Source organism: Heteronotia binoei, chromosome 13, assembly GCF_032191835.1.
Source record: "Heteronotia binoei isolate CCM8104 ecotype False Entrance Well chromosome 13, APGP_CSIRO_Hbin_v1, whole genome shotgun sequence".
NCBI lineage: Eukaryota > Metazoa > Chordata > Lepidosauria > Squamata > Gekkonidae > Heteronotia > Heteronotia binoei.
In genome coordinates this window covers 17347945-17360433 of record NC_083235.1, presented here as the reverse complement: position 1 = coordinate 17360433, position 12489 = coordinate 17347945, and the positions used below count along the sequence as shown (strand labels likewise).

At 43.4% G+C, this 12489-nt stretch overlaps 1 protein-coding gene across 3 annotated transcripts in view; it reads right to left on the bottom strand.

Moving 5' to 3' along the window:
• Nucleotides 1–8443: 8443 nt before the first annotated feature.
• The window catches only part of LOC132581507 (vacuolar fusion protein MON1 homolog B-like), a 29499-nt gene continuing 25453 nt past the window's right edge, over nucleotides 8444–12489 (bottom strand). For all 3 annotated transcript variants that reach the window (XM_060252770.1, XM_060252771.1, XM_060252772.1), the window contains exon 6: nucleotides 8444–10913. In XM_060252770.1, coding sequence (XP_060108753.1) covers nucleotides 10695–10913 — 219 coding nt within the window. In that variant the 3' untranslated portion in view covers nucleotides 8444–10694. The remainder of the gene's footprint in view (nucleotides 10914–12489) is intronic.

The window sequence follows — 12489 nt, the reverse complement described above, 5'->3', positions numbered from 1 at the left end:
ACTCAGTTTCACTCTTTCATCTGTCAAATGGGAATAATGATAAGTTGTTTCACACCGCTGTCATTTTTTTATCGTATTCCATCTTTTCCCCAATTCAGGGGGACAAGGAGGGGGAAAAAAGAGATTATAACAATGGTAAGCATTCAGAAGCAGCAAGAGAGACAAGTGACTACTATATTTCCATGTTTGCCTTTTTCAGAGTATTCATCTCTGGTTATTAATTTGTTCAGTTTATGACATTCAAGCATGACAGTATGCTTCCTGGGTTGCAAGGAAATGTGTGTTTCAGAGTTTGTGTTTTTAAAAAATGAAGATATTCTGTTCACAAGAAGCTGTAAAAAAGGCTTGCTTAATTTTTTCCTTCCTCGCTCATAATACTAGAATTTGGAGGCACTCGGTTGATGGGTAGAAGAAGACCGCAGATTTATACCCAACCCTTCTCTCTGAACAAATAAAAGGAGGTTATTTGTTTTGTCAACTGCAGAAATCATGGAATTTATCACCAGAAGATGTTTAGTGGCGATGAGCATAGGTAACTTTAAAAAGATGTTAGACAGAGGTTCATCAAGGTGTGGTACAGCAGTTAAGATGATTGAAGTCAATCTCAACATCTAGAGGACATACCTGCGAATACCATCTTCTAGAAGGCAGCATCAAGGGAAGGCTTTTTCCCATCTGTTGGCCATTCAGGGCAACTGGTCAGCCAAGGTGTAACACAATGATTCCCCAACATGGCACCCATGGTGACCTGGCATCCACCAGGGCTTCAAACTCTTCAGAGAGTGGGAGTGAGCCGCTGTATAGCAGGGCTTGTTTTTAGCCATCCTAATTCAAATGAAAAGGTTTCCTACTGGAGGATCCCAAAGCACTGGTAAGCAGCTGGGCTTTTCTTTGTGTATGGTTCCATTCCCCTTCAGTTTTTTACTATTTTTAAAAAATGCACACTCTTTTTCTTCCTCCTTCCCTCCGCGCCCCCCATCCTTCGGCTTTCCTTCATTGCCTTTCTGTGATTCTTTTTTGAAGAGAATGAGGTGATGGTGTGCTTGGTTCACCTCCTGAGCCAGCCATTTTGGGTTTAGCTCCACCTCCCACACCAACCATTTGCAGTTTGGCACCCACCAATCCATCTCAAAATGCCAAAGGTGCCAGGCGCCTTTAAAAAGTCAGGGATCACTGGACTAGATAGCCCACATCCATCCTCTTATGGCTGTTTCTGCTCTCAAAATCCTTTCTAGAAGCTGCATCAGGTTTACAATGTCTGGCCTTCATTCCGCATATTTGTATATAGCAGGTAGTCAGTACCTTAGATGATGGCCTGCAGTAACAGGCATATTAACAAATTTTTTTCTGATTGCCATTTTGTATATTTGATTCTTCAGTTTTGGGGGGATAACCTCAAATTAAGTAAGGAGGGACTTTTGTTCCAGAATAGAAAATGTTTATACAGGTAGAGAGGAAAATGAGATGATAGAAATCCAGTTAAGCTGGGCCATTTCCATTGCCCAGTTTGTTACCATCAACCCACCCCCCTCCCACATTTATCCTCTTTTCACAGCAGGGTGTAGCAGAACATAAAACTTGCAAAAATTTAAAGTGATGGAAAAGAAAAGTGTTTTCATGTGGCTCCCTACCCCCCCCCCCCCAAAAAAGAGAAATTTGGGGAAAGCTATGCAATACATGGCCCTTACCCAGATAGCCCAAACAAGCCTGCTTGGAAGCTAAGCAGGAACAACCCTGGCAAGTATTTGGAAGGGAGACCTCCAAGGAATGCCAGAGCCAAAATGCAAAGGTAGATGACACAAGTCACCTTTCTGAAAACGTCCTAGCCCCACTAGGAGTCACTGGAAATCACAATAGTTTCCAGGCATGCAACCACATATGCGCACACACAAAAATACTTTTAAAAAAAAGATATGCAATACATAAATTTCCAATCCAACCTAACCTTATATTTTGATGTATAAAAATGCATGGCTAGCTTTATTATCATATAACAGTTACCTTGATTAGCATATAAAATTGTATCAATTGGCATATTTATGGAACTTAAAAATATAAATGCCTTTATTTTCTATAAGCAAAATTGCAAATGCCCTTACTAATTGAGAGCTCTAAGCTGCTACATCCAATGCTACCTCTGCACACATTCCTTAATTTTTGCTACCTGAGATGTATGCGGGGCAGAACTGATTTTGTAATAAGCAGGTTTTCCTCAGTGCACCCCCAATTCCGTATAAGTTAAAAGAGGGGGGGGGGGAGTCTGCAGACTTTCCATGCAACACATTTAGAAGAAAACCTTGCTTTAATGAGCATTTTGCTGATTTTAAGGAGTGGGGTAGGAATCAGGGTCCTCCCCACCCCCACCCCCTGCAATAGTTCCAAAATTCCCTGATTTTCCTTGTAAAAATTTTTGAAAAAGACCTTGGAAACAATGGGGGTGACGAGGCAAAGACCACTGCTTATTTGCACCTGCTAACCTATTTGTCCCTGGAAGGTCAGCTGCTGAAGCTGAAGCTCAAATACTTTGACCACCAAATGAGAAGGGAGCACTCACTAGAGAAGATTCTGATGCTGGGAAAGACAGAAGGCAAAAGAAGAAGGGGACAGCAAAAGAGGAGATGGCTGGACAGCGTCACTGGTGTGACTAAAAGGAATCTGAGCAGACTTCGGAGGGTGGTGGAGGACAGGAGGGCCTGGCGTGACTTTTTTGTCCATGGGGTCGCAAAGAGTCAGAATCGACTGTGCGACTGAACAACAAACAACCCATTTGTTCAATACAGCAAGCAAGACTCAAATTTATAAAACTGTAAGTGCTGCTTCAGGAGAGCAAAGTATGATAAACATTTGAGAACTGTGCATTAGAAAAACAGGATTCATCGTAATGATAAAATACTGCAAACAGGCAAATATGAGAGAAAGAACACACACACCCTTAATAAGACCTGTTTTAAATAGGGTCTTCTGAGTGCTCAAGTCATTAAACTCATGAGGTTTGGTTTGTGCCTCACAAAGTGAGTTGCCAACCTCCAGGCAGTGGCTGGAGACCTCCTGGGATTACAACTGAACTCCAGGCAACAGAGATCAGTTTACAAACTCCACCCTTCTCTGGTTCCACCCCAAAAACCTCCAGGTTATAAACCAGCCTCTCATCCCCATTCACCTCCATCCATGGCTCTGTGGGAGAATGGAAATCCTGTCTCTTCCCCCTGTCAACAGCCCCTATTTCAAAAACGGTTCATGTTTTGTGCCCCACCCACCTCCATCATCATGTGACCATTTCCCGCCTTTTCTCAACTGCCACGAGGCCTTCTCTTGCCATGCTTTTGAGGAATATGTGGCCACAGAGAGCGAGTTCATGATAAAGGGAGAGCTAATCGGCCTCAGCAACCAGTTTTCATAAGATGTTTAGTTTCATTTTTATCCTGCCCCTTTCTCCACGGAAATCAGAGCACCTTAGACTTCCCCCTTCCCTTCCTCACAACTACCTGCAAAGCAGGCAGGGTTGCCAACCTCCAGGTTGTGGCGGGAGATTTCTAGATTGCAAATGATCTCTAGGTGACAAGAGATCAGTTCCCCTGGGGGAAATGGCTGCTTTGGAGGGTGGGCTCTATGGCATTATAGCGCATTGATGTACCTCCTCTCCTCAAACCACACCTCAGGCTGCATCCCCAAATCTCCAGGTATTTCCCAATTCGGAGCTGGCAACCCCAGAACAGGCAAAATGTGGCTCTGTCACACATATTGTGTGGCTCTTGAAGCCGCTACCGCCTTGTCAGCCAGCTAGAAGGCTTTTCTCCCTTTAAATCACTTCGCCAAGCCAGCCAGCAGCTTGGAGAGTTCATTTAAAGTTAAAGTGCTTTCTTTCTACCTCTCCCCATCTATTTGACTTCCTTCCAGTCTTGTGGCACTTCAACATCTGACATTTATTCTATGTGGTCCCTATGTTAATCAAGCCCACCCCTGTCCTAGTGGCAGGTTAGGTTGAAAATGTGCAACTGGTTTAAGTGTGGAATTGTTTTCTGTAGCCCCAGAAGGTACGACCAGAACCAATGGGTTGAAATTAAATCAAAAGAGTTTCGGGCTCAACATTAGGAAGAACTTCCTGACCGTTAGAGCGATTCCTCAGTGGAACAGGCTTCCTCAGGAGATGGTGGGCTCTCCTTCCTTGGAGGTTTTTCAACAGAGACTAGATGACCATCTGACAGCGATGAAGCTCCTGTGAATTTGGGGTAGGTATTTGTGGGTTTCCTGCATTGTGCTGGTGGTTGGACTAGATGACCCTGGAGGTCCCTTCCAACTCTATGATTCCAAGTTCATGCAGCTAGAGAAAGGAGGCATGTGGAATTTAACACACACACACGTTTCTCTACACAGTCTTTTGTAATTAATTTTGAAATCTTGGCCAGAATTAACCAGAGGAGGAGAGGCAAGCAGACAAATGACCACGGCACCTTCCAGTGGCAACTGCTATTCATTTGTCTTGGCAGGCAAAGAAGATCCTATTGAGACTAAGAACAGCAGCCACAATTTCCTCATCTGCTCTTTACCCATGTAATGTCACAGCCATGCCCAGGAAGATCATTCTCCTCTGCAAACATTGCTGGCAACACGTGTATGCTGAGACCTCGTGGAATTCTATTGTTTTTACAGTATTCTGATAAGAAAACTGCACGTAATTGTAATCTCATCTGTCTCTTTCTACCATTTAAAAACTGGCCGCAATCCAGCAAAAAATCTCCAATACCATCTCCAAAATCCGGCATATCTGCCAATATACGGGCTTTCTCAGCTTCCGTGTGTGCAGTCATGTTCCAATGTCATCAGATTCCATGGAAAAATGTACGTGCAACAGGACAGCCAGTATTCCACTTCCTGTTTCATAAATTTCCTCAAGCACGGGATTATAATTTTATTTCGTAACATCAATGAAGACATAATTTCAATACATAAGTTTATGAAAGACAGATTGTCTCCTGGCTTCCTTTCATACAGGCAAATGCTCAGATGGCTCAAATGCCTGGGGAAATGCCTGCTGGAAAGCACTTTGCCAGAGGTCATTTCATAGAAAAAGAGGTGCCGGAGCTCATTAGCACAACTCATTTGTCACACACCCCTGGCATCACTGGAGGGTGTACTAATTTTTATCAGCTCAGCATCTACCTTAAAAATGCTTCTTGAATTAGAATTGTCATACTAGAACCCTACTCCCATCATGCTTTTAAAATTACTTTCCCCTATGTGGCCACAGTGGCATGATGAAGATTTCCATCTGTCTGCTTTGGTTATTTCCCCATTTTTTGGGGGGGGGGGGGGGGGGGAAATTAGAAAGTGTGTCAAATCTTAAGAGTTCAGCAAAATTCTCACAGGGGGTTGAACAATGGAGCCCTGAAGCAAGTATTTGAGGGGTGGGGTTAAAGAAAGAGCACAAATTTAGAGGATCCGGAGCTCTGCTCCTGTGAGCTCCTGTCCAAAATGAGGCCTGCGCCTTGCAAAGATTTCCACAACCATCACTAAAGGCAGTTGGGGCTAGGATTGCCAGCTCCCAGTTGGGAGTTTTTTGGGGGTGGAGAATTGCCAGAGAGAGCTATACAGAAAACCTACAGAAGCCTGTTCTTACCTAGCCACAAAATGGCTGCTACAGGCTACCTTCAGTTATGTGGTGGTGAAGATCCTTGTGTTGTGGAGGTATACAGAAAACCTACAGATGCCAGTTCTTACCTGGCAGTAGACAGTTTCCACCCAAGCCACCTTAAAAGGAACCTACCATAGTCTCAGTTATTGAGAATGAGAAGAAACTGCAGTGTAGATAGTAATTTCAAGAGACAAGCAGACATTTTGATGAGCCAGCTTGCCGTTAGGGGTTACTCTCCAAAAATTTTAAAAAGTGCTTTTTACAGGGCATATAATACACCAAGAATGCTTCTACTTACCCCAAGAACAAAGGAACAAGGTCTTGACAGGACAATAATTCCCTTAACAATAGCTAATATAAACCAGTGCAGGCAATCATTTAAAAAAAAAAAAAAGGCATCTTCTAACATCCCCAGATGTTACAGCAAAAAACCTCCAAGACTTGCTAGTAAGAAGCAGGCTTCCAGAGGCGAAGGACAACAGCTGTAGACATTACCTAAAGTTTTTTTCCTGGGTAGCCAATGTGTGGTATTTGCTAGTGCAGAGACTAGGCAAACGTTTCAAAATTCATCAAACGCTAGAACTTTTTTCATCAATTCTTGTTGTCATTGTAACTCTAAGGGAATAATTTATGTTGTTCAGTGCCCTTGTGATTTGATATATGTTAGTGTGACCACCAGACCTGTCAAGGTGAGAATTTATGACCATAAAAGCTGTATTAGATCAAAGAAAACGAATGTTCTGCTTGTCAACCATTATCTTTCATCCAGGCACAATGAAAAGAGTTGCAATTCCAGGTTGTGGAAACCGTCCAACATACATCTTCAAGCCTGTCCAAACTCTTACGGAAAAAAGAAGTGTTCTGGATATTTCATCTGCAGACATTAACACCTATGAGATTGAATGAAGTAGTTGAACAGTCCTGTTGCTTTTGAATAATATATGCCTGTTTTTTGATTGACCGTGTTGATCCTTAAGGTCTTAACCTATGTTTTCTGTCATCTTTCTCTCTCCTCCCTCTCCTCCTTTTCCCTCCCTCCTTTGGGAGCTGTATTATGCAATGAGTGGGTCAGACTGCATCACCCTTTAGTTCTAGCATATAACTGATTATAGTATGACAAATGTGCCACCGTATTGTAACACTTGGTTAACGTCACACACATCCAGAGACTTGGAAAATTCCTATTAGGTGGGTTCCCGAATTCATTTTCATATTTGCATACTGATACATTCATAAATTTAGCTGATATTTTCATTTACAGATTATATCACTGACAATTCCATTGTTCTTGTGCAGTCACCACTGGAAGTTATCCATGGCCTATTCCAGGGGTGGCCAACAGTAGCTCTCCAGATGTTTTTTTGCCTACAACTCCCATCAGCCCCAGCCAGCATGGCCAATGGCTGCGGCTGATGGGAGCTGTAGGCAAAAAAACATCTGGAGAGCTACCGTTGGCCACCCCTGGGCCTATTCCATAACCTTTCAGCAACCCAACAAGAGACGTAGAAATGTTTTTTATCTCTCAGAGAACTCCTCAAAAAACCTTTCAAAGTTACTTATTACTTATATTTATTATAATAATTTGGCTTTCTTTCTTGTACATTTTCAGAAAGCAACACCTGACTCCAATTTATATATATTTGCTTCTAGGGGTGTGTGTGTGTTTAACATAGTGTTAGTGACCACTGAGGAAGGCCCTAGATGGCAAAACACATATGTACCTATCGGTCATTTGATATATTCATAAATTATGCAGGTGAAATCATCAATTTTGTATGTAACGTGACTAAACTTATTTCAAGTTCATGTTGATGTTCTTTGAGTCTAATCTTCAAACCATTTGCTTTTAATCTCTCAATTTTTGCTACTATGTACACAAGAACATTATATTTTTGATAATATTTATCTTTAAGTTAGCTTGACCCTTTTAACAGTGTTGGTATGTTTTAGGGTTGACTCTGTATTCCCCTTTTTCCATCCTCTTTTGATGTAGACGATCCTTGAATCTTGGTCACCTGTGAGGAGTAAGAAATAAATCCTTTTAGACAACACGCTACTAGCTAAAGCATGTGAACACAGAAGAGCTAGCTAGCTAAAAAAAAAAAAAAAACCTAACCAGTGATCTGATAACAGTGTTTTCACAGTTCTCATAGATTATTCTTGGAAACTCATGAAGCTGGCTTATACTGAAGAAGATGATGACATTGGATTTATATCCTGCTCTCCACTCCGAATCTCAGAGCTGTCACAATCTCCGTTACCTTCTCCCCCCTCCACACACACAAAACAGACACCCTATGAGGTAGGTGGGGTTGAGAGAGCTCTTACAGCAGCTGCCCTTTCAAGGACAACTCCTGCAAGAGCTATGGTTGACCCAAGGCCATTCCAGCAGTTGCAAGTGGAGGAGTGGGGAATCAAACCCAGTTTTCCCAGATAAAGAGTCTGCGCACTTAACCACTACACCCAACTGGCTCTGACCCTTAGTCCATCAAGGTCAGTACCGTCTGCTAAGACCGGCAGCGGCTCTCCGGGGACTTAGGCTGAGGTCTTTCACATCACTTACCGTCAGATCCTTTTACTGGAGATGCTGAGGATTGAACCTGGGACCTTCTGCATGCCAAGCAGAGGGTCTTTCACGGAGCCACTACCCTTATGTAAGCATTCTAGGTTAAACTGAGCTGCCGCCACCCCCAACACACACCGACATGGGACCAAAGATATTACTGCAATTGGTCCTGACGGTTTAAAACAGAAGGTTCTTTGATAACTACGTAGCAGATGCAGAAAGAAAGACACGTGCCAGGATGGGACCGATTTTGAAAGGGCTTGTGTGTGTGTGTGCGTTTAATAAGATGCTTCCAGTTCTCAGTACAACAGTTCAGCCAGAAATATAAACTTTTTTTTTTGTCACTCAGCCACATGATGCATGGAAACCGCTACTGTTCCCTTCACCAGGGCAGAAGAAACGCCAGCCGAAAGCAAGCCGAGAAAGCAGCAAGCGCCGGAAGGATTCTGGTAGCAACAGCCGAATCCTGCAAAGTAGCCTCATTCTTCCAGATCGCTGCAGCGTTGGCAAGGAGGCGGAAAAATCCAGTTCAAGTGCTCAGTGCCCCTCCCCCCCCATCAAAAACTGGCAATAGGAAGTCAGTACACTTATATAAGCATTCCAGGTTAAATCGAGCTCTCCCCTCCAAAGACACAAAACCATGGCACCGAGCACAGGGTGGCAGGAAAGACTTGCTGGTGGAGAACAGGGGCTCTCTCCTGCTACCTCGTGGGCAAAAATAAGGCCTTTTCCAAAACAAGAAGGATAGAGAATAGACCTGTAGGGCAGCAGCAAATTGATACAGGCCGCAGATTTGCACAGCACAGCCGCACATAACCAGCAGGGAAAAGGATGCAAGTATTAATTGATGGTAAGATTTTTCTCCTCGTCTCCCTCTGAGCAGAGCTGCTGTCCCAATCGATAGTCCAACCAAATGAAAATCTGGAGTTAACAAAAATGGTGGGGAGTTATTTACCAAGGAGACAGTTTAACGTGAGCCCTTACGCACTTTCCTAGCTTCAGGCCCACAAAGAGACATGTATCTGCTTGGTTTAAAAACAGCAGGGGTACGCCAACAAAAATACCAGTGCTCACGGGAGTAATAAACCAGCAAAAACCCAATAATTTCCTTGTGAATTTCTCTGAGCACCTGTTTCTGCTGAAGAGGGGGCTTCATTTAAAACAGAACAAACAAGAAAGAAGAACTAGGAAGGAGGAGGAGGAGGAGAGATAATACAACAGTATTTCATAGCCAGTTCAGTCCCAACAGACAACATTTAAACATTTTGTCAAAAAAAATTCCACCATGGTTCCATAAATACAAACTGAGCCATCAAATATTCAAAGACAATAGCCGAGTAGCAGATTTTGCAGCTTGCAAAATACCCTTCACACGTATTGAACTTCTCATGGTTTTGAAACCGAAGCAGTTTCCCCTAATTCAAAAGGAAATGATATAAGTCCAAAGAGGAGGGAGGTCAGGACGTCAGTCAACAATACTGATAATCCTGGGATACTGGATTCTTTGGAACTGGGCCTCTTTACTTCCTTTGCTCTAAAGATGGTCAGCTCCTCAAGTATATACTCAATAAGTAAAGGTGGATTATGTTTTCCTCCAAAGAACCACTCTTGTGGCGACAGCTACTAGTGTGGCCAACGGGCAGCCATTTCAGAAGCCACCCTCAAATACGATATGGACTATCAGCCTATCAAGGGTCAAGAATATTTAGACAGTACCAAGAACATCCCAGGTCACAGTTGTTGCTTGAAAACTACACTCTCTTTAAAAAAAGGAAAAAAAAAACCTCACAACAGCTACTAGACTGACACCACCACCCCTTGCCTCTCCTGTGAGTAGCAGTTTCAAACCCTCAATTGCAATGGGCTATTGCATGCTTATCAAGGGTCAAGTATTCTCAGGTGAGTTATCCCGAATCACCTCGGTTGCTCATCTATGGGGCATCCCAGTCAGGGCCCAGTTGTTTAAAATTTTTCAACAGCTAAATGAAGCCAGTAAGACTGCCTTCCTCCAGTTTCAGCGCCAAAGATAAAAACTGTCGACGAGGAGGAATGTGAAAAGAAAACGCACCGCCCTTCGATTACATCAAGGATGCAAATATTTCGTTACCTGAAAATGCTAACTTGCTGGGGTCTGAAACAGGCATCAGTGTAAACCGTACTTCAACAGAGTCTGTATTGATATCCCCCACCTACCAATTACGTTCCACATCCACAAGAACCATAGCTTTCTTAGCCAGCTCCACAATCAACGTGAAGGTCTAGGCCCAATGCCTCCATATATTATTTAAAAATAATAATAAATTAGACCAAACTTTGCTGGATTTGTCACCCAAGGAACAGCCAAGCCTGGAAAGCTAACCCTCTCCTCACGATGGCAGACCGCTCTCAACTGCTGAAGGACAACCCACCCTCCCCCATCGAGAAGTTCTTCCATCAAGAGTTTTCTTTAAGAAAGAGTATGCGGGAACGCAGTTCGAGACGGCAGAGGTCCTAAGACTAGAGGCCTCCAAAAAAACCATTTTCGGCCCCTTCAGTTCGGGCCCCCTTGCCTCCTTTGCCAGGGTTGGGAGTTGTGGAGTACTTGGGTGGGTACCGGATGAAGAGGCGGTCTTCCTCTTTCTTTATCCAGCGCAGCAACTTCGTCAGGACGTTGATGGCACCAGCCTTGGTCACCAAGGGACTGAAGCAGGTGTATAATTCAAACTTACTGGTGACCTAAAAGAAAGAGGGGGGGGAAATATTCAGCTCCGTATAGGCACTAGTTCAGGGACCTGCTTCAGGCCCAAGACCTAACCTACCTAACAGGGTTGTTGGAGGAGAAAATAATTATGTAAGCTATTTTGGGTCTCCACCTGGGGGGAAGGCAGAGGTGAAATGAATTAAATTAAGACACTATTTGGGGAGCAGCTGAAGATTCTGGCTTCCCAGTCAAGCAAAGCTGACATTATTATTACATAACCTCATAGGAACCCACTCCCTGAGGCATTAGATCTCATCTGCCTTTGGAAATGGGGGGAGGGGGAGTATTCCACCCTGATTTAATTACCAACCCAAGAAGTAGAACCAACTAGATCACAGAAAGCATCTTGTTCCTCAAATTTTTCAGTGAGAGATGCTAACATCACCAGCTCAATAAGCTACTTTAACACGTTTCTGTGACTCACTCAAGTTTTTAGCTCTTGTTACTGGGATCTGTAAGCCTGGCGATGAGGAAAAGTAAATGATTTGTGAAGATTCAAGACGCGTTTCATAATTCGTCTGCAGCTATCACAAAGGTCAGAGGGATGACTCAAACTGAGAAACTGCCCTTCAGTCAAAACACATCGATCACTAAGTTGCCTGGGTGCTTTTTTGTTTGTTCGTTCATTTAAAAGTGCGCCACTCTTCATATATAAAGTTCCACTGACTTCCAATTCTCCCCTCAGCACTCAGAAGACCTCCCCCTCAAAAGGTGCCAGTGAGTACCATCATAGAAAAAGCCTTCTCACTTCAAATATGTGAAGATGTATTTATAAATATGTGAAATGTGTTTACCTATTTTTAAAAGGAATTCTCTCAACACAATGGGAAAATCTATTGACAAATATCCCCATGCAGGGCTTTTTTTTTTGTAGCAGGAACTCCTTTGCATATTAGGCCACACACCCCTGATGTAGCCAATCCTTCAAGAGCTTATAGGACTCTTAGTACAGGGCCTACTGTAAGCTCTAGGAGGATTGGCTACATCAGGGGTGTGTGGCCTAATATGAAAAGAAGTTCCTGCTACAAAAAAAGCCCAGTCCCCATGCTTTCATTAGGCCCGCTGCTCTGCCTTAATAACAATCTTTTAATAGCCTCCAGTCCAGTTTGACCAGCCCTGGACAAAAGCAAATACTACTTATTTTGTTAAAATTTTGAAATCTTGGAAACTCTGCGTGTTTGTATTTTCCTTCTGTATGATTGGTCTAAGGACCACTATAATAATATAACCAACAAATACTGCTTTACACAGCGAGTGATTAAAATGTGGAATTCATTGCCAGAGGATGTAGTGATGGCCACAGGAATAAATAGCTTTAAAAAGGGATTCGTCTATCAATGGCTACTGGCCATGGTGGCTGATGGGAACCTCCACATTCAGAGGCACTAAGCACGAAGCCTCAGCCTCTCTGCCCTGTTGCTGGCCCTCCAGGAACCGGTTGGCCTCTATGTGAGACAGGATGCTGGACTAGATGGACCACTGGTCTGATCCAGCAGGACTCTTCTTACATTCTCATGAAGGCCTCAGCCTGTATGCCCTGTTATTGGACCT